Below are 19,659 nucleotides of genomic sequence, written 5' to 3'. Positions count from 1 at the left end.
CCATCCCCTCAATCACCCAAGTTTTATCTGTCTTGCTGAAGCACCAGTTCAGACAGATGAGGGAGGAGCAGAGAGTCCAGTGCTAACTTTAGTTCGGGAACCTGTGTCTTTATGAGGTTTCCTGTAAAGTCTGATCAAAACAGTCCTTGATCCACAATGTCAGAAGCAAAGATGGAGAATAAATACAAGCCACCTACACATAGGGCTGCCTATTAACTCCGCCACTTGGCCAAGTGATTTAAGCCCTATCTCCAAGCCCCTGCTTCCCGTGAAATGGGTATAATTACAGCATTGTTTTGGAAGATTCCACGTTATAAAGCTTGCAACATGCTTAGAACCGTACTGGGCACATAGCGCTCAACAGAATTGTCATCATGAATATGATGGAGGTCTTGTTTAAAAATAACGCCATATGACTCACTTGGAAACTTGGAAACGTATCAAAAACTAAGGACTGATGGATAGAAGTGTAGTATGATAAAGTATAGTAAAATGTTAATGATAGAAAATTAAAAGTTAAAAAGTTAAAGGTAAAATATTCACTGCAAAATTCTTTCAACTTCCTGTATGTTTGAACATGCCCATAATCCAACGTTGTTAAAATAATGCATTGTGATCTGCTTTGGAAGGAGGGAAAGCCAGGTTTGTCTTTCTTTTTTTTAATTGAAAAACTACAAAAATGAAAACAAAATGGGCGAAATCTTCCTCAGTTCTGTCCCGCCTTCGGGCTGTGGGCCGTTAGTAAAGCTGCTTGAATGAAATCATCGAAGACCGCTTGCGAAATACCAAATCCTCGAGAGCGAGGCCCAAGGCTGCCAAACCCTCGCAAGGGACAGGGACCCGCTCCAAGCTCCCCGTCCAGCTTCGGTGCGTAGGTGTGGCTGGAGCGAGCACTGGCGGAAACGCAGCCGGGCCGTTGTCCGGGGGCTCCCGGCCGGCGCTGGCCTCAAGTAAATACCTTCGGCGGGGCGGGGGAGAGAAGCATCGAATTTCAAAAAAAAAAAAAAAAAAAAAGCCCAAACCCCCACAGCTCCGGGCGGGCGGGCGCGCGCGATGGGCGCCCTTTGGCTGCGGGAGCGAGTGGAGGATGCTGGGAAGGAGGTAAAATGGCCACCGGCGGCGGCGCGGAGGAGGAGAGGAAGAGGGGGCGGCCGCAGCTCCTGCCCCCCGCGCGCCCAGCAGCCCGGGCCGAGGAGGCCGAGGGCGGCCGCGAGAAGATGGGCTGGGCCCAGGTGGTGAAGAACCTGGCCGAGAAAAAGGGCGAGTTCCGCGAGTCCCGGCCGCCGCGGCGGGAGGAAGAAAGCGGCAGCGGCGCAGGCAGCGGCGCGGGCAGCGGGCTCGGCGCCTCCGCGGGCCTGGCGCCGCCGGGCCTCGGTGACTTCCCCCCGGCCGGCCGCGGGGACACGAAGGGCCGCCGGAGAGACCCGCCCGGCGAGGCGGCGGACGTCCGTAAGAAGAAGGGCTCAGCAGAGACGGGTAGGAGGAAGAAGGCGGAGGGGGCGGCCATGGCGGCCCCCGCCAGGCCCGGCGCGGCCGAGGACGCGACCGAGCGGCTCCCCCAGGACGAGCAGGCGGCGGCAACGGGCCCCGCGGTGGGCCCGGGCAAGGGCCGCTTTCTCGTGCGCATCTGTTTCCAGGGAGACGAGGGCGCCTGCCCGACCCGGGACTTCGTGGTGGGCGCGCTCATCCTGCGCTCCATAGGCATGGACCCGAGCGACATCTACGCGGTCATCCAGATCCCTGGCAGCCGCGAGTTCGACGTGAGCTTCCGCTCGGCGGAGAAGCTGGCCCTGTTCCTACGCGTCTACGAGGAGAAGCGCGAACAGGAGGACTGCTGGGAGAACTTTGTGGTGCTGGGGCGGAGCAAGTCCAGCTTGAAGACGCTCTTCATCCTCTTCCGGAACGAGACGGTGGACGTGGAGGACATCGTGACCTGGCTCAAGCGCCACTGCGATGTCCTGGCCGTGCCGGTGAAAGTGACCGACAGGTTTGGGATCTGGACCGGGGAGTACAAGTGCGAGATCGAGCTGCGCCAGGGGGAGGGCGGGGTCAGGCACCTGCCCGGGGCCTTCTTCCTGGGGGCCGAGAGGGGCTACAGCTGGTACAAGGGGCAGCCCAAGACGTGCTTTAAATGTGGTTCCCGGACCCACATGAGCGGCAGCTGCACACAGGACAGGTGCTTCAGGTGCGGGGAAGAGGGGCACCTCAGCCCTTACTGCCGGAAGGGCATCGTGTGCAACCTCTGTGGCAAACGAGGACACGCCTTTGCCCAGTGTCCCAAAGCAGTTCACAATTCCGTGGCAGCTCAGCTAACCGGCGTGGCCGGGCACTGAACACCCGCTTGCCTGCCACGGTGAACACAGAGCCAGCTTACCCCTTCTTAAGTGCCAAAACTTTTTTAAAACCATTTTTTAATCGTTTTTGAAGGAGATTTTCCTAAACCTACAAGAGACATCTCGCTCTGCCTTCCTAAACCGAGTTTACTCCACGTCAGCCTTTCCTGAATTTGGTGACTCTGTCATCAGTAACACTACCGAGAACTGTCGTGTGCAGATATGTCACCCCTTCCTTTTTTATATTTTGTTTTTATATTTGTATTGGGGGATTTTTTTTCTGGTACCTTTTACTCCCCACGCCTTGTCGTCTTCCCATATTTTCACCTTGTGGGCTGCCATGTTCGCCCTTACGCCCCAGCGCTAGTGCGCTGCATTAGGGCCCAGCACATGGTAGGCACGCCACCATTGTTTGTTGAATTGAGAACATTGTTGACTGTGGCTTCTGTCAGGGTGTCTATCTTTTGCAACTCGTCCCTTCCCCTTTTAATTTGCTGCTTCTAATCTATGTGGTCTGAGAATTTGTGAAACCAGTGTTGTTAGAAGTGTATGTAATCTGAGTCAATAAGCTCTGAATGGTGGCCAAGGGCCTCTCTTACGGCATTAAAATGCTTGGATTTTGTGACAGCGCTTTTTGTGGCTCAGAAGCCATTCTTCACAGAATCATGGAATCTAGAATTTTCCTGCTGAAAAAGATGGAAAAATTGATTTTGACCAATCTCTGGTTTTCCAACCGATGAAACAGATCCAGAGAGGTTAAATGAATATGTCAAAATCACACCGCTGTCTGGTGCCAGAGCTAGCCTAGAGTAGAGTTCCCTGCCCCCAAGCCTGGTGCTCATTTCACTACCTCTCACACTTCACAACATTTTCCTCAACACTTGAGGGTCCAGAAAGTCTGTTCTCCAGAATAATGAGCCCAGAAGAATGCTAAGAAATCAACTGGGGGAGAAAGCAGAAGATTTAGCTGGGGCTTTTGAATTCTTAGGAGATACGGAAGGGACAAAGGAACATAATACAGGATGTGCTCCTTGCTCCTTGGGGTACCATATCTGGATTAAGGTGGGCCAGGTCCTCTGTGGCCTAACCCTTCCCCACTCATTGGCATCAATGAGAAATAGAGGTGCTTCTGAGTAAGGAAACCTACCAAAGGTTTACATTTGCACCTTAGCCTCAGTAGCTATAAACCCCAGAGAAGCAGCTCACTGGAGCTCATCTGCAACCTCCTGACTCTAAAGAGAAAGGCAGTTTTAACCGGAATTATTACAAGTGAGCTGTTAACTCTAAAATGTACTTGTGAACTAGGCAAGCAAAAGGGCATTGGGCCAACTAAGTGTTACAAGTTAAAGTAGAAAAGACAGTATGCTGCTTTTTCTTTTAGTTTTTTGTCTTTCCTCTGCTTTATGTTTTGCTATTTCCTTGTGGCTTAGAATGTAAAATCGATTGTTAAAAGTTTTGTTCTGAATAAATATTTATCTTTTGTATTACTAACACTGCTGCACTATTTCTTTTCCCATTGTTAGATGCATAGGTACACAGACTCTGGTTTCAACCCAGGCTTCCTACACACCATTTGTTTACCCTGCAAATACGTACCCAGCCCCTGCAGGCAACACTTAACACCTACTATGTTGTCCCAGGCCCTAGGAAGTTGTTATCTAGCCCTGTGCATCACAGTCACTTAGCACACTGCTAAGCCCTAACTCAGCTCCCAGGAATCAGAATCACCGGAGTGAGTGAAAATATTTCTAGTAAGCACCCCCAAGCAATTCTGATGGGCAGCCAGGTTTGAGACCACAGTTCTGCATGGTACTAACATGAGTGAGAGGAACTGTGCCCTGGAGATTACAAACCAGTGAGAAAGACCCCAGGTAAGATGTCACTTCAGCATCTTAAAATTATTGTGTTCTGGAATTGGATACACAGTATTCACAGGCTTAAAAAAAATGCCATCTCTTCCTGCTATAAGGGAGGAAGAAAGAAAGAGTCCAGGAAACTTCCAATAGAGCTGAGTCCCTCCTCCAAGCTAGCGCTAGAAACCGCAGACACAACCGTCTGACAGATTTTCTAGCTCTGAGATGATAGGATGATCTGATCGTAAGAATTAGTGTCCTCAGTGTATTGATTCTATGACCCAGTGATTTGAGGATGTTTCCAGAGTTGACCTGGTGTGGTTGAGGTCTGGTTGGCTCTTGGAAATCCTGCCTTTCAGAGCCAGCTCAGCCCTTCTTCCTGTTTCCCAAGGCAAACACGCTCTTTCCTTCCCAATTCCCCCTCCTGTCCTCTCTCTCCCCCTCATCTTTCCCGTCTCTGCCACAGGTTACCCTCCCTCACAGGGCTGGAGGCTGGGAGAAAGCCTGCATTCATCATCGTCCCTGCCCCCTTCCTCTGAGCAGGCACTGTGCCAGTGAGCCTCCTTGGAAGGAATCTTCCCTCTCTCTGCCCCTCCCCCCAACCAACTGGAGAGTGCAGAGGAAGAAATGGTTTCCCTACCCATCCTCCCCCCCCCCCCCCAGGATCTGCTCCAGGGCCTCCTGCCTGCTCTGGGGATTGAGCCACTGGCTGGAGCGGAACAAACCTCCCCCAGCTTCCTCTCCTGATCTCACAGCCCCCAAATTACAGTCTCCCACTGTTCATGGGCCCCTAGTGGGGGAAGTGTCAAGATTCCCCAGACTGAGTTTGGCTGATTTAGCTGACATTCATTCATTCAGCTTTCAACAATCCTGAAGGCTATGAGAGCCAGGCCCCATGCAAGATTCTCTGCATTCACCCATGAATAAGATGGTGTGCTCTTGCAGAGTGAGATACAGATAAGTAATAAGCAGTTTTTCAAATAATATTAAGTATGTTTAAATGTTCTGGAAGAAGACTATAGAATTGTCTCAAGCATAGGTCTCCTAGAAGAGATGGTGATGTCTTGACTGAAACCTGCAAGATGAAGACGAGTCAAGAGAAGAGGGAAGACATATCCAAGCAACAGATAGCAGCCTGTGCAAAGACCTGGAGGCTAAAGCACAGGGCATGTTCAGGCTGGCTAGAGAGTCACAGGAAGATATGTTTGGGAAAAGTCCAAGAGAAGGTGACACAGGGCTTATCAGTGTTACAAGAGGCTTGATTTTGTCCTAACACCCTCCTCTCTAGCCGCCTCCATTCCATTCATTCATTTAACACACTGTGTTTTAAATGCACCATCTCTTTTAAGGCAATGGAATACAGCAAAATAGTCAAGTCCCCTGTGTCTCAAAGTCTAGAGTCACACAAATACATAGTTATAATCTATGATAATACATTGAAAGAAACAGATGGAGTGATACGTTTAACAAGGAAAACTGATCTGGTCTTGGGGGATCGGGGATAACTTCCCAGACAAAATGTTTGAACTGAGATCAAGAGTATATAAAGAGTTAATTGAGAGATGAGGTGGGGGTTTAGTGGTGGCCATGGTATTAGCCTACATTTGCCTACGGGGTAACAAATATAACAACCCTATAGTGGGAGGAGGCATGGCCAATTCTAGAAAACAAAAGTAGTCCAGTGCTCAGAAACAGAAACCATTCTAGGTATTGAAGAAAGTGATGGTCTCTAGGCTGGAATGACTCCCAGAACACCACAGAACTGACCTACCAGTGGAGATACCACCGCTTTCATAGTCAGAAAGGAGCCAGGAGGCCATCACTGGAAAGGCTGAGTTTGAGGACATACTGCGGAAACTGCCACCAAGGACAGGATGCCACTGCCAGTGTTACTGCTAGAACAGTGAAATGCCAATTCCTTGAAGTCACAGACCATATTCTAGTGTCTCCACAATCTTACCTACAAGCAAAAACAACTAAAATTGTTTGACTTCTGCCTACTTCCACCTTTCAAACCTCATGCAAGTACACCTAATTGCTGGAACCTTAGCTGCAAGGGAGTCAGGAATTATTTTTGCTTTTCAGCATGTGAGGCACAGAAGACACATAAAAAGTGGGACTGGAAGCAATCCGCCAACTGATCACATCTGATACAGCCACTGTGGCTACAGTGCAGAGACGGGGAGGGAGATAATGCTACAAAGTAAGGCTGGAGATCTTGAGGGTGCTAGGCAGCCTGGTTTAGAATTTGAGTCTAAGAATGACGAGGTGCCACTGAAAGATTTTTAAGCAAGGAAGTGATAGATCAGGATAATATTCTTAAAAGCCCATTCATAATACTTTGTAGAGAATGGGTCGGAGGGAAGCCCAAGTAGGAAGCAGTCCAGTTTACCAAGGTGACAGATGAGGGTAACTTGGACCTGGATGATGGAGATTAAGAAAAGCAGGCAGGGTCAAGAGATTTTTAGGAGTTTAAATCAATAAGATTCAGACACAGGCTGGAGGAAAGGTTAAGTACCAAGGATGACACCCAGGTTTCCAGCTTCTGCAATTGGGTAGATGGTGGGGCCATTCCCTAAGTTGCAAAACAAAGGAGAAAATCCAAGTTTGGAACAAAGGTCTTGAGTTTAATTTTGGCTGTGTTGAGTTTGAGGTATCTATAGAGGATGTCTAAGAGAAGGTGTGGAATGGATGTTTCAATATCCATAGGTCTTAGGTTCTAAGGAGGGTTCTGGGCTTGAGAAATAAACATGGATGTCTTATAGCAATGGTTTTCAAACTGTTTAACTGCATCGCACAAGTAAGATATACATTTTACATTGCAGCCATCAGACACATACATGTGTATACTTATATATAAAGCAGTAAGTTTATATACATAAAGAAATAGAATTATCCCTGTGGATGGTATGCTCTGATATTTTTTATTCTATTGCTTCATTCTTTTATAAATGCTTATATGACCCACTAAATTGATTTTACAATCTCCTAATAGGTCATGAGAAAAAGAGTAGGAGAGAAAGATTATATCAGCTTAGATCATATCTTACACAACTCTGACATGGGACAGTTTTCCCTGATGGAAAAGGAGATCGTGACAAACTAATAAAGGACAGCCAGAAAGGGAAAAGGAAAACAGGAGCGTAGAGACACATGAACCAAGGGAGACTAGCTACAAGCGGCAGGGATTAACAACTCTCAAGTGATGCAAGAGGTCAAGGAAAATTGGCCTTCACAAATGTCAAGATTTGGAAGTCAGGATTGAAGACTGCCCACTGGATTGAATAATGTGGAGGTCATTGGTGAAGGCTGTTTTGAGTGTTGGAAGAAAGAAGCAGACTAAGGAACAAATAATCTTCCTAAAATGCCACCTAGCACTCTGACTCTTTTACTCCCTCTAGGGCTCCCTAATTGCTCTGGAGAGACAGCCTAGTGTACAACTTTTACAAGAGGCTTCAGGGATCCTTTGGGACCTTATTTTCCACCAGAGTGCCCATTACATCGCTTCAAGTCAACTCCAGATATGGCCAACAAAGAGCAACCAGGAGGAAGTCAGTATGGTGGAGGCTGGGGTGGTACAGGAGGAAGCTGAGGGAGAGCAGGAGTCAGATCATACCAAGTTTAAGGTGGAATCCCACAAGAGTGTTACCAGACCTGGACAAAGCCAGTGGCTCCATACAGCATGACTTGCTGGCTAGTCAATATGGCAAAGAATATTTGGGGAAGGACGTGTTTCATGAAAATAAACAGATACATTATGGAGGAGAATGCAAACTTTGCAGACTTAAAACATGGACCAACATCTTTGGAAAGCAGTTTGTTTGGCACTTTCTCTTCAAATTTTAAATTCACATAATCTTTAACACAGCAATCATTTATAGGAAATGAATCTATAGCTGAAGTTGGACACATGCACAAAGATGTATGTTTCAAGATGTTCACTGTAGCATTACTTGCAGCACCAAGGACTGGAAACAACCTGGTTATCTATCAATTATCTATCAATAATAGTTATATAGGCTGTAAATAGTGTAACTATTTATATGCATCTGTTAAAAAGAACAGCTATTAAAAGAATATGTGTATTAATATGAAACAATCTTTAAGACATTATATTTATTTATTAATTTTTTATTGAGGTATGGTTGATTTACAACATTGTATTAGTTTCAGGTGTACAGCAAAGTGATTAACATATTCTTTTTCAGATCTTTTTCCATTATAGATTATTATAAGATATTAAATATAGTTCCCTGTGTTATATGGTAGGTCCTTGTTGTTTATGTATTTTGTATATAGTGGTTTGTATCTGTTAATCCCAAATTCCTAATTTATCCTTCCCCCCTTCCCCTTTTGTACTCATAAGTTTATTTTCTATGTCTGTGAGTCTGTTTCTGTTTTGTAAATAAGTTCATTTGTATACTTTTTTTTAGATTCCCACATATAAGGGATATCATATATTTGTCTATCTCTGACTTACTTCACTTAGTATGATAATCTCTACATCCATCCATGTTGCTGTAAATGGCATTATTTCATTATTTTTTATGGCTGAGTAGTATTCCATTATATATATATACCACATCTTCTTTATCCAATCATTTGTTGATGGACCCTTAGGTTGCTTCCATGTTTGGGCTATTGTAAATAGCGCTGCTGTGAATATTGGGATGCATGTATCTTTTCAAATTAGAGTTTTTGTCTTGCTCAATCATGTGGTAACTCTATTTTTAGTTTTTTAAGGAGCTGCCATACTGTTTTTCATAATGGCTGCACCAATTTACATTCCCACCAACAGTGTAGGAGGGTTCCCTTTCTCCACACCCTCTCCAGCATTTATTTTTGGTAGACTTCTTGATGATGGCCATTCTGACTGGTGTGAGATGATACTTCATTGTAGTTTTGATTTGCATTTCTCTAATAATTAGCAATGTTGAGCATCTTTTCATGTGCCTATTGGCTATCTGTATGTCTTTGGAGAATGTCTATTTAGGTCTTCTGCCCACTTTTTGATTGGGTTGGTTGTTCTTTTGATATTGAGCTGTTTGTATATTTTGGAAATTAAGTCCCAGTCAGTTGCATTGTTTGCAAAATTTTCTCCCATTCCATTGGTTGTCTTTTCGTTTTGCTTATGGTTTCCTTTGCTGTGCAAAAGCTTGTAAGTTTGATCATGTCCCATTTGTTTATTTTTGCTTTTATTTTTTTTGCCTTGGGAGGCTGACCTAAGAAAACATTGCTACAATTTATGTCAGAGAATATTTTGCCTATGTTCTCTTTTAGGAGTTTTATGGTATCATGTCTTACATTTAAGGTTAAGATATTTTAAAGTGAACAAAGCAGGAAATGGTATGCTACTCTTTACATTTTAATTTTATTTTTTTTTCAGCTTTATTGAGTAAAACTGACAAATAATATTATAAGATATTTAAAATGTACAATGTGATGATTTGACATACATATTACATTTTAAAATGATGAAATAAATATATCCGTATGTTCATTTATGTATAGAATAACTCTGAAAGGATATTAGTGAAATTGGTCACTGCTGTAGCTTCTGAGAAGAACTAGCTCTTTGGGATTTGGGATGGAAAGAAAACTTATTTTCCAGGGTGTACCCCTGGGGCAGGGTGGAGCAGGGAGGCTTTTGTTTTTAACCATTTCATGTATTATCTCTGACCCCCCAAGAAATGTTTTTAACAATAAAAATAAGTGCAAAACACAAGACTTCAAAGAAATTCCTGTGGACTCTGCAGAAACAGGAGTCCATTTCCTCCCTCTTTAAAAATAAGAAATTTTGATGGGAAAGTTCAAGACTCCAGAGCAGCCGACTCACTGATCTCCCTGCTTCCAAACTTGGCCTCCTTCAACCCAGGAAAATTGTCCCCAAAATGAAATTTGATCACATTAAGCCCCAGCTTAAAGACCTTCAAAGACTTTGTGTCCTCCCTGGAGCCCTCCAGGCCGGCCTGGCCCAGCCTCCTCTGGGCCTCACCCCCTCACCCCTGCTGGGCTCCTGCTAGTCATTCCAGGAATTCACCCTCCCAGACCCGTGGTTAACCCTTACCTCCCCTGGTGCTCAGCTCTAATGTCATTTCCTGACAGCAGCCTTCCCTAATCTTCTAGACCAGACATCTCTTACACTCTTCCCTCCTTTTAGCAGCCACTGCAGGTATAATGATGTGTTTATGTACTGTGTACGCCATGGTTTGATTAACATTTGCCTCTTTGTCTCAATTTTGAGCCCCCAGAGGGCAGAGACATGACTGTTTTGCCCTTTGTTGTAGCTCCAACATTCAGCTTGGCATATAGTAAAATCGCAATAAATATTTATTGCATGAATGATCTAGAAATTATTTGGCTGAAGTTACGTATCAGGATATGTGCCTACCTGTCCTTTTAAAATGATACACAAAGTATTCCTTAGCACACCTGTCACTGACTCTCTATTGAATAAGGGCTTATTTATTCATCTTCAAAAAGTAAATTCACTCCTTTGGTCTTCTCACCTTTGATAAAGATTTACTTCAGCCTGGAGGTCAGGCCCATCTTCCTGCACTTCTCTGGGGGCATATCACTGAAACTTAGCCTGCCTGTCCCCTGGCACTGTAAGCATACAGAGAGAGTGCCAGGCTCCTGGATTGTGAAGGCCTGGCTTCAACACACTCCCTTATCCCTGCCAAGAGTAGCTCCAGCCCTGAGCCCTGCCCCTCCCCAGGAGGTGGAGTGGGACTCTGTAGGCACTAGAGGAACTGCCCACCCAGAGTCTGTTGCCCTCCTGTTCTAGAACATTCTCTGAAACCCCAAAATTCCCTTCCAAAATATCCCAAAGTTCATTTAGAGCCTTTGTGGGCCTCAACCCTGGGTCCATCTCAGCTACGGGCCTGATGCACACCTTACAGACCTGAGACTTAGGTCTCAAAGTAGGTCTCTGAAAGAGACAGCTCGGTGTGGGGGCTGGGGTGTCCACTCATGCATTCCACGTCCCTCGCTGATGGGATGGGAGGTAGCTGGACAAGGATTGGATGAAGGACCCAGGGGGTTGCCCTCCTTGGGCCAACACATTCTGACACAGAATTTCAAGGGCCCTGGAATTCTAATTTGAACCTGGCTTTTGAGGTTATTGAAAGGTAGACCCATGAAGGAGAATAGGACATATTTTATTTAACACATTAGACTGATGAATCACTTCTAACTGGAGAGACATGTTATCTGGACCTCCAATTGCACTCTTGTCCTGGATACCACAAATGCCCCTGTTTGGTTGTGTCATTTCTTAGCTCAGACAAGCCATATAATCTCTCTGGGCCTGTTTCCTTGTTAGAAAAATGGGTTTAAGGATAACTGTCTGATCAAGGCTGGTGAGAAAATGAAATAAAAATTCATGTGGAGGACTTGGCAGAGTGCCAGGCCCTCAGTAAACAGTAGCTGTTCTCATTATCTTTTCCTTTTTGCCCTCTGGCTCTCACCTCCCATGATCTATATGACATCCAAACTGGTCTCTTTTGTAGGAGTTCCAGCCTGCTCCTCCCTCCTCCCTCCTTACCCAAACCCATAACGATAATCCCCTACTCTCTCCATCTCATCAAATCCTACTCCTTCAGTTATGATAATAGCAGCTAGTGACTGCAGTTGACTGTTTCAGGCATTGTATTAAGAACTTGACATGCATGATCTCAACTCAGTTCTGACACCAACTCATTGAAATGGGTACTGTTTGTTTATCAGTCCCCACACACAAAGACGCTGGGAACTGGAGAGTTGAAGCACTGGCTTCTGGTAAGCAGCAGAGATCGCGGGGCTATGAACCCGGGGGTCCTACTGCAGAGACAGGTCTCCCAAATGCCGCCCCCTCCTTCCTTCCAGTGCGCCTGCGACCCATCTCTCCTTCAAGACCCCATACCCAAGTCTGTCATCCCCCCTCAGGGCCGTCTGTGGACTTCTGGCCCCACATGGCGGGCACTTTGTCTCACGCCACGTTGTCCACATCATGGATCCTCCCTCCCTCTCTCCTTCTCTTCCTTCTTCCCTTCCTCTCTTTCTCCCTCCCACTAAGCATCGCGTTCCTACTCTGTGCCAGACTTTGTGTTCGTTCACAGGCAAAATGTTACCAATGGAGAAGTCAAGGGAGGATGAAATTATAGGGCATTTTTCTATCTTCTTTACGGCTTTCTGTTTGTCTGATTTTTTTCCAGTGCGCACACAGGCCAGATTCCTCGAACCCGGTTCAAGTGTTGCTTTGCTGGGTTGGTTTGGTCAGAAGAAAGCCCTGTCCCCTTAACTCCCAGCCCCCACGCCTCCTCCACCAGCCTGCAAATCCAGGCCGCCCATCCCCCTCCGGAAGGGGGGAGTTAGGAGCGAATGCCGAAATCTGAGTGGCTCTTTCAAGCCTCGGTTGCCGTAGAAACCAGCTGCACAGGCCTTGGCGGTCCATTACACCATCCTCCAGCGACGCAGCCAATGGGCTGCCAGCTCCATCCCAGCTGCCCGGCAGCCCACCAATGGGCAAGTCCCTTGTCTTTGAGTCCTGCCCTCCGTCCTGAGATACCACCAATGAGCTTCGACCCTGCTCTTCTTCTAGATTCAATGTAGCAACAAGATTCGATTTTTCAAAAAAAGGAATTCTCCAAATTAGAAGGAACTAGCAGTAACGCCTCTGTCAGTTGCAGCCTGAATAATCTTTGGCTGGTATTTTATTTAAGGAGAACAAAACTGCTCCAATTACACAATAAAATATATGTCATTTTATACTAAAACAACTTTAGGCAATGAAACTTTAGGCAGTGGGGTTGATATCTGCTCTATGTGGATTTCTTTCATTATAGGTATTTTCATCTAATTTAAAATTATCGAGGAACTAGTATCTTTACTTGTTTGTATTTCAAATAAATACAAGTTAAAGACGCTAAATTTTTGATGCTGAGTTCATGAGACATTGACCTAAGTAATTGGTAGCCTACTTTTATTAGACAATTTAATTCCCAGATTCAAAACATTTTAAAGCTGTAGGATAAATGAATATTTCTTACTTCATTGAAGAAATTCCATTTTTAAGGCAGGTTGTGTTTAACACTCTAAAATCTAAATAAACTAAATGTGTTCTTAAAACCCTGTGCCGTCTTTTTAAAAATAAACTTTATTTTTTAAAACAGTTTTAGATTTACAGAAAAATTGCAGAGATAATACAGAGTTCCTACATTCCCTACCCACTCTGTTTTCTCTATTATCAATATTTTACAGTAATATGGTGCATTTGTTACAATTAATAAATGAATATTGATACATTATTATTAACTAAAAGTTCATAGTTTATTCATATTCCCTCAGTTTTTACCTAATACCCCTTTTCCATCCCAGGATCCCATCCAGGATGCCACGTTGCATTTATTTCATGTCTCCTTAGGTTCTTCGTGGCTGGGGCAGTTTCTCAGACATCAACAGGACTTTTCATTATTAATGTTGATCTTGATCAACTGGCTGAGGTACTGTTTGTCATATTTCTCCACTGTAAAGTTACTCTTCTTTCACTCCCTTTCATGGTTTCCTCTTTGGAAGGGAGTGGCTGTGCTTAGCCCACACTTGAGTGGGGAGACATGTTCTATCCCCTTGAAGGTGTGGTATCTGCGTAAGTTATTTGGAATTTTTCTGTACTGAGGATATGTTTCTTTTCCTCTATTTATTTACATCAGTGGACTCATAAATACCTATTCATAGTTTAGGTTATAATCCAGTAGTACTTAATTTTGTTGCTCAAATTGCTCCAGATTTGGCTCGTGGGAGCTCTTTTATTTAGTTGGCTCCTCTGTCCCTTTGACATACCTTTTTGTTGCTGTTCTGGAGCCTTCCTTACTTTATGATGTCCCAGACTCATCTTGTATATTCCCTGCATCAGTCCTAGAATCAGCTGTTTCTCAAAAGCCCTGATTCCTCCTACTGGAGAATGGTATTAAAAACCAAGATCTTGGTGCTAACTGTGCTCATTGCTACTGGGGTGTTGTTTCTTTTAAGCCTTCTCAACTAACAGAATAGAGAAATGTAGATGTGTATACTAACCTATGCATATAGGCATATCTATGAATATTTCTATGTGTAACCATCTGTATCTATGTTAATCTAAACATAAGATCCTATTTATATTTTCAACTCTAATCCATTACCACATGACTCATTCTAGCCTCCTCCCCTTGCTTATCTGTAAATTCCCACTCCAGCAGTGAGAAACCTGGCTCCCACCATCCACCATCCACCCACTTAATTGTTGAATTCCAGTATATATAAATCAGAATCAGCATTGTTCACCCAAACCCCTGTGGGAAACTATCAACTGGAGCAGTAGTTCTGTATACTTTCTTTTGTTTTTAGTTTTACAGACTCCACTCATTTCTAAAGTTACTTAAGTCAACACCCTTTCCCCCACCCCCTTCAGTGAGGTTGTTTCATATATTTGTAACACAATTTGATTGGTTTGTCACATCCCACATTTCATTTTTGGATTCTCCCAGTGTTCTAAATGATTTTTTAAAATTTTCGTGCATTAAGGTTCACTTTTTCTGTTGTACAGTTTTATGGATTTTGACAAATGTATAAATAAGGTCCTGTATCCACTATTATAGTATCATACAGAAGAGTTTCACCACCCTAAAAAGTCCCCTTTGCTTCACCTATTCAACGCACTCCCCCTAAACCCTGGCAATCATAGATCCTTTTGCTGTCTCTATAGTTTTTGTGCCTTTTTTTTTTTAAAAAAAGAGAAGATACATAATAGAGTATTTTTGTTGATGCTTTTGTTATAGCTACCATTCATTGAAACTTTACCATGTCCCATGTCCTGAACTAATTACTCTCCCATGTTGCAGATGAGGAAACTGAGGCAAATAAGTCAAAGTAACTCCCTAAAGACTAACATTGAACAAAGTTTGACTTCAAATCCCAGACACTTTGATTGCTTATTGCTTAAAGCCCCAGTATTTCTATGCTTGACTTCTCAGTCATCTATGGGAGTCCACTATATTTAGCCAATAAGATGAGGATGACTTCCTTCCCAGTTTACCCAGGCAGTCTCAGTTTATTTCTGTTCTTCCAGCATAATTATTAATAGTGTCCCCTTTCATGATAAATTATATGATCATCCCCAAAGGAAAAAGTCTAGTGAATTTTAGAGTCAGGTTGTGGGGGTAAGGATTATACTCCAGGAGGAAATGTGGCGATGTACCAGTGGGGTGTGATCTGAGTCACCAGATGGAACCTACTATCCAGATAAAATCCCCTCTTCCATCTAGTCACCTTCCCCTTCCCTCTCCCAATCTGATTATTCCCCAATTCCATCAGTTCTGCTGGTGCTGCTAAAATGACTGACGCTGTCCAGTCTTCTCCCCGTGAACATGTCCCAGTTGGTCTCTCCTCTCTGCCTTGTGTTTCTCTGAGTCTCAAACTGCATCTCATGGATTGGCAACCCGGAATTCCATCAAGATCTTTAAGACTTTGGGATTTCACAGAGAAGTTAAAAAAAAAATCCTCCCTCCTCTAAAAAAACCATGCATTTAAAAAGTTGGAGGTGGGAAAAAGATTGCCAGCTTTTAATTTTGCCAAGTAAAGATGAGAAAGCCCTCCATCTTCTATATTAGTAACATCCATTAGAAATATAATGCAAGCCATGTGTGTTATTTTAAATTTTCCAGAAGCCAAAAGGTACAAAATAAATAAATAAAAGAAACAAAGGAAATTGATTTTAACTTGCTTTATTTAACCCAATATGTCCAAAATGTTACAATTTCAACATATAATCGATAGAAAAATATTACTGCAATATTTTACATTTTTTATGCTAAGTATTTGAAAACCAGTGAGAATTTTGCACTACAGCACATTTCAATTTGCACTAGCCATACTTAAGTGCTCCAGAGCCACATGTGCAGTTCTATATTGTTACTCAGTAAGAGCCCTATAATGTATATACACATATGCACTCAATGTATATACACATACACTAATGTGTATGATCATACACATGATCATAATCTCTGTATTTTTTAAAGACACTTAGATGAATCAAAAACCAAATTACCTTGTTCATATTGTTTTCTCTATTATGAACATCTTTGAGGACCATGCCAGTTCAGAGTCTGATGTTTTGGAGCTAGGTACAGCTGGGGTGGGTAGAGTTGCATGATGGTGTCTGGACAGCCACGCCCAAACCTGAGCTGGCTCCTTCCTCATTGAACAGATACTGAGATGTGTTGCACCAAGATCTGCTAGGTGCTGGGGAGAGTGGCGATCAGGTGGGTCCTCTGATCTCATGGAACTGCTGCTCTGCCCTGGTGTTCCAAGTGAAGCTCTGCAGGCAATGAGAGGGTGTACTGTCTGCAGAGAATTTGAAAACAATAAAACTCGTTGAAAGTCAGTCTGCATTTTATTATTACCACGTGCCCTCAATTCTAAACTATGTCAGGGATAAAACCACCTCCCTGAAAATCAAGTTGTTGGTCTCCCTTGAGTCTTAATGATCTATCTGTAAACTTCAAATCAGCATATTTGAATTACTTGCACACTAAAAAAAATCATAGCCTACAAGGAAGGTAATTCAGTTACTCCCAATTACACATTCAGCCCCTAACGCACACCAAGTCAGACATAGCTGTACGCGTTAGTTTTGAGAATAAGTTTATAACAGTCCGGAATTGTTCAAGCTCACTTCCGGAGTACTTGTGTCTCTGGCCCCTTTGGTACAACATATGGCTGTGTTTAAACAATAGATTCAAAATAAACAATGACAGCACAGTGATTAAGAAGCTGAAGCACAAGAACTTGATTTGCTTCAATTCTGTCATTCTATGTGACCACTTGAAGCTTTCTTTTTTGAAGCTTTTGTATTTAAAATTTAAAACAGTGAAACAAAGAGTGAACTGCACAGAGTGTGGTTACTACAAATTTTCTTATTTAGTAAAACAGTATATCATATTAGTATTATTGCCCAATTATATTTTACCGAATTTGAATCACATTTATTATTAAAATTGATTCTTATTTCTGAAGTGTTTTGTTGTTTTTAAACTGTAATGGAATTAATGCAATGTAACATAATTATTATTGCAATGGACCACTATGTAGGTTTTTTTTTTCTTTTTGTTTTCAGAGAAATATATTAATTGAAAAGTATTGATCCAGTACTCTTTTCCTTTTTTTGGACTGTAATATTTCTTTTTACTGACATTACATATACAAAGTTCAATAAAAGAATATGTTCACCATCTGCATTTCCTTTCCGGCTGTGATCATTAGTATTTATCCATTGTATTTCATGATTGTTATAGAAAATAATGTTACTTAAAGGAGGTGGGTGTTAAAAACTTTTCTGTCCCAAGTGTCAAATAAGCTAGGGAGGCCACTGGTGCTCTGAAGAAAGGGAACACGTAGTTAGTTGAGCTATAAGGAAGCAACGGAGGCGGGAGAGCTGGAAAGGGTGAGGGAACACCCCGCTTGGGGAGGCAGCTTGGCTTGTTCCACAAACTGAAACAAGACCTACGTGACTAGAAACTGGCTCGAGCCTGCGAAATCAGGAGAGGAGGTCAGATAGGTGAGCAGGACTCACGGGTCAGGAGAAAGTCTGGTGTTTCTCTTGAGAGTACTGGGGAAACCACTCAAGGGTTTTTAAAAGGGGAAGAGACATAATCAGACTTGTGCCTGAGAAAAACACCGTATAACTCTGGCTTCAGGGAGGAGAATGGAATGGAAGGAGACCTGGTGGGTACAGGGACCAGAAAGGAGGCTGGGCAGGTACCCAGATAAGAGAAGATGGTGGCCTGGACAGTGGGGGCATCGGTGGTTAGCTTCGCTCCAAGAACCTCACCATCTTAATTACCGTAGTTTGAACTGAACAACTTGGTGATAAGCCCAGCCTTGAACTCCTGTGGCCTGCAAGGTAGACTCTGAGGCACCCATTTAAAAGGACTCAGGGCAGTCTGTGTGTGGTGATAACCACATCTCAGTGGCAGACTGGAGTTTTGGGGGTTTCCAAAATTTTACTCCCTTCGCTGGGCTCCCACAGGAATTTGAATGTACTCATGATAGAGCACTGACTTCGATTCATTTAACAAGTATTAATTGAGCACCTACTGTGTGCCAGGCACTCTCCAAGGGATGAAGCAGTAAACAAAACAGACAAAAATCTCTGCCCTGTTGGAGCTGACATTCCAGTGGAGAGGACACGGGCAAAAAACAAGTGAACAAATAAAATAATTCCAGAATGTGGTAAGTGCTATGAAGAAAATAGAAAGAGTGATGAGTTAGAACAATGCAAGGAAAAATTAAGTTGTCTAACAGTACCAAACTTTGGACAGGATGTGGATGAGGGCAATCTCTTCTATTTTGCTGATGGAAAAGTAAACTCAGGAGTTTGACATCACTTTGTCAAAGATAGCATTTACACATCCTCATATGCAGCCACCACACGTTCCATAAGACACCTGGGAGAGCTTCCTGCACTTAAGCACCAGGAATACATTTAGGATTGTTAACAGGAACACTGTTCATAAGAGCAAAAACCTGGCAATAACCACAGTGTCCATGGACATGACACCAGGTAGAAAAACTGTGGTATATTCTTGCAGTGGAAAGTGGACAAACTCCATATAGGTGCAATAATTTAGATAAATCTTAGCACTGTAATATTGAGTAAGAAAGTAAATACCAGAGTATTACATACAGCTTGCTAGCCTTTTGATAAAGCTAAAAGCAAGAGAATATATTTTAAGAAAACATATTTTTAAAAATAAGAGAAAGGAGAAATTGGAACCCTCATACACTGCTGATGGGAAAGTCAAATGGCTGCAGCAAATCTATTGAGACAGAAAGTAGATTTATGGTTGTCTAGATCTAGGGGTTACAGCAAAGGCAGTAGAGCTGGAGATGGAGGTAGAGGAGCTGAAGGAGTTAATGAGCACAGAGTTTCTTTGGGGGATGATGAAAATATCCTAAAATCGATCATACTGTTGGATGTGCAACTCCATTAATTTGCCATTGAATTGTATACTTTAAATGAGTGGATAGTATGGTATGTGAATTATATTTCAATAAAGCTGCTAAGCTAAAAAAAAAGTTTAACATTTTTAAAAAATGTAAGGGAAAACTCAGGATAGACATTACATCAGATGAAGGAAAGCAGGGAATGGGATGGGGACAGGGGAAGGTAGGTTATTATCAATGTTGCTGATTTCACTGGTTTTTATTATATGTAAATAAATACATATAAACATAAAGTGAGCCAATCATGGACAATGATTTAAAAAAAAAGTCACAGAGCAGCAATTCTGTGTACCTGAGATGCATGGGAATGGGTGGGGAACAGCAGAGAGTGGTCGTCAGGGCAGGCCTCTCTGGAGAGTGAGCTGGGGCTAGAATGAGATGGACTAGCGATGCGGGAATGGGGGTTGAAGAGTTTTCCTGGCTGAGGAGACAGCATGTGCAAAGGCCCTGAG

General features: G+C 43.3%; 1 protein-coding gene across 1 annotated transcript; it reads left to right on the top strand.

The window, feature by feature from the left end:
• Window positions 1-825: 825 nt before the first annotated feature.
• On the top strand, window positions 826-3,824 carry ZCCHC3 (zinc finger CCHC-type containing 3). The gene has a single exon (XM_006192544.3). The coding sequence runs from the start codon at window positions 1,107-1,109 to the stop codon at window positions 2,331-2,333; it is 1,227 nt and encodes a 408-aa protein (XP_006192606.2). The 5' UTR covers window positions 826-1,106; the 3' UTR covers window positions 2,334-3,824.
• Window positions 3,825-19,659: the final 15,835 nt, after the last annotated feature.

The sequence above is a fragment of the Camelus ferus genome, chromosome 19 (assembly GCF_009834535.1).
Source record: "Camelus ferus isolate YT-003-E chromosome 19, BCGSAC_Cfer_1.0, whole genome shotgun sequence".
Lineage (NCBI taxonomy): Eukaryota > Metazoa > Chordata > Mammalia > Artiodactyla > Camelidae > Camelus > Camelus ferus.
The sequence above is the reverse complement of the archived record's forward strand: the minus strand, read 5'-3'. Positions and strand labels throughout refer to the sequence as shown.

Coding starts and splice junctions, on each gene's coding strand:
- ZCCHC3 (XM_006192544.3), top strand. CDS start 1,107: ATGGCCACCGGCGGCGGCGCGGAGGAGGAGAGGAAGAGGGGGCGGCCG.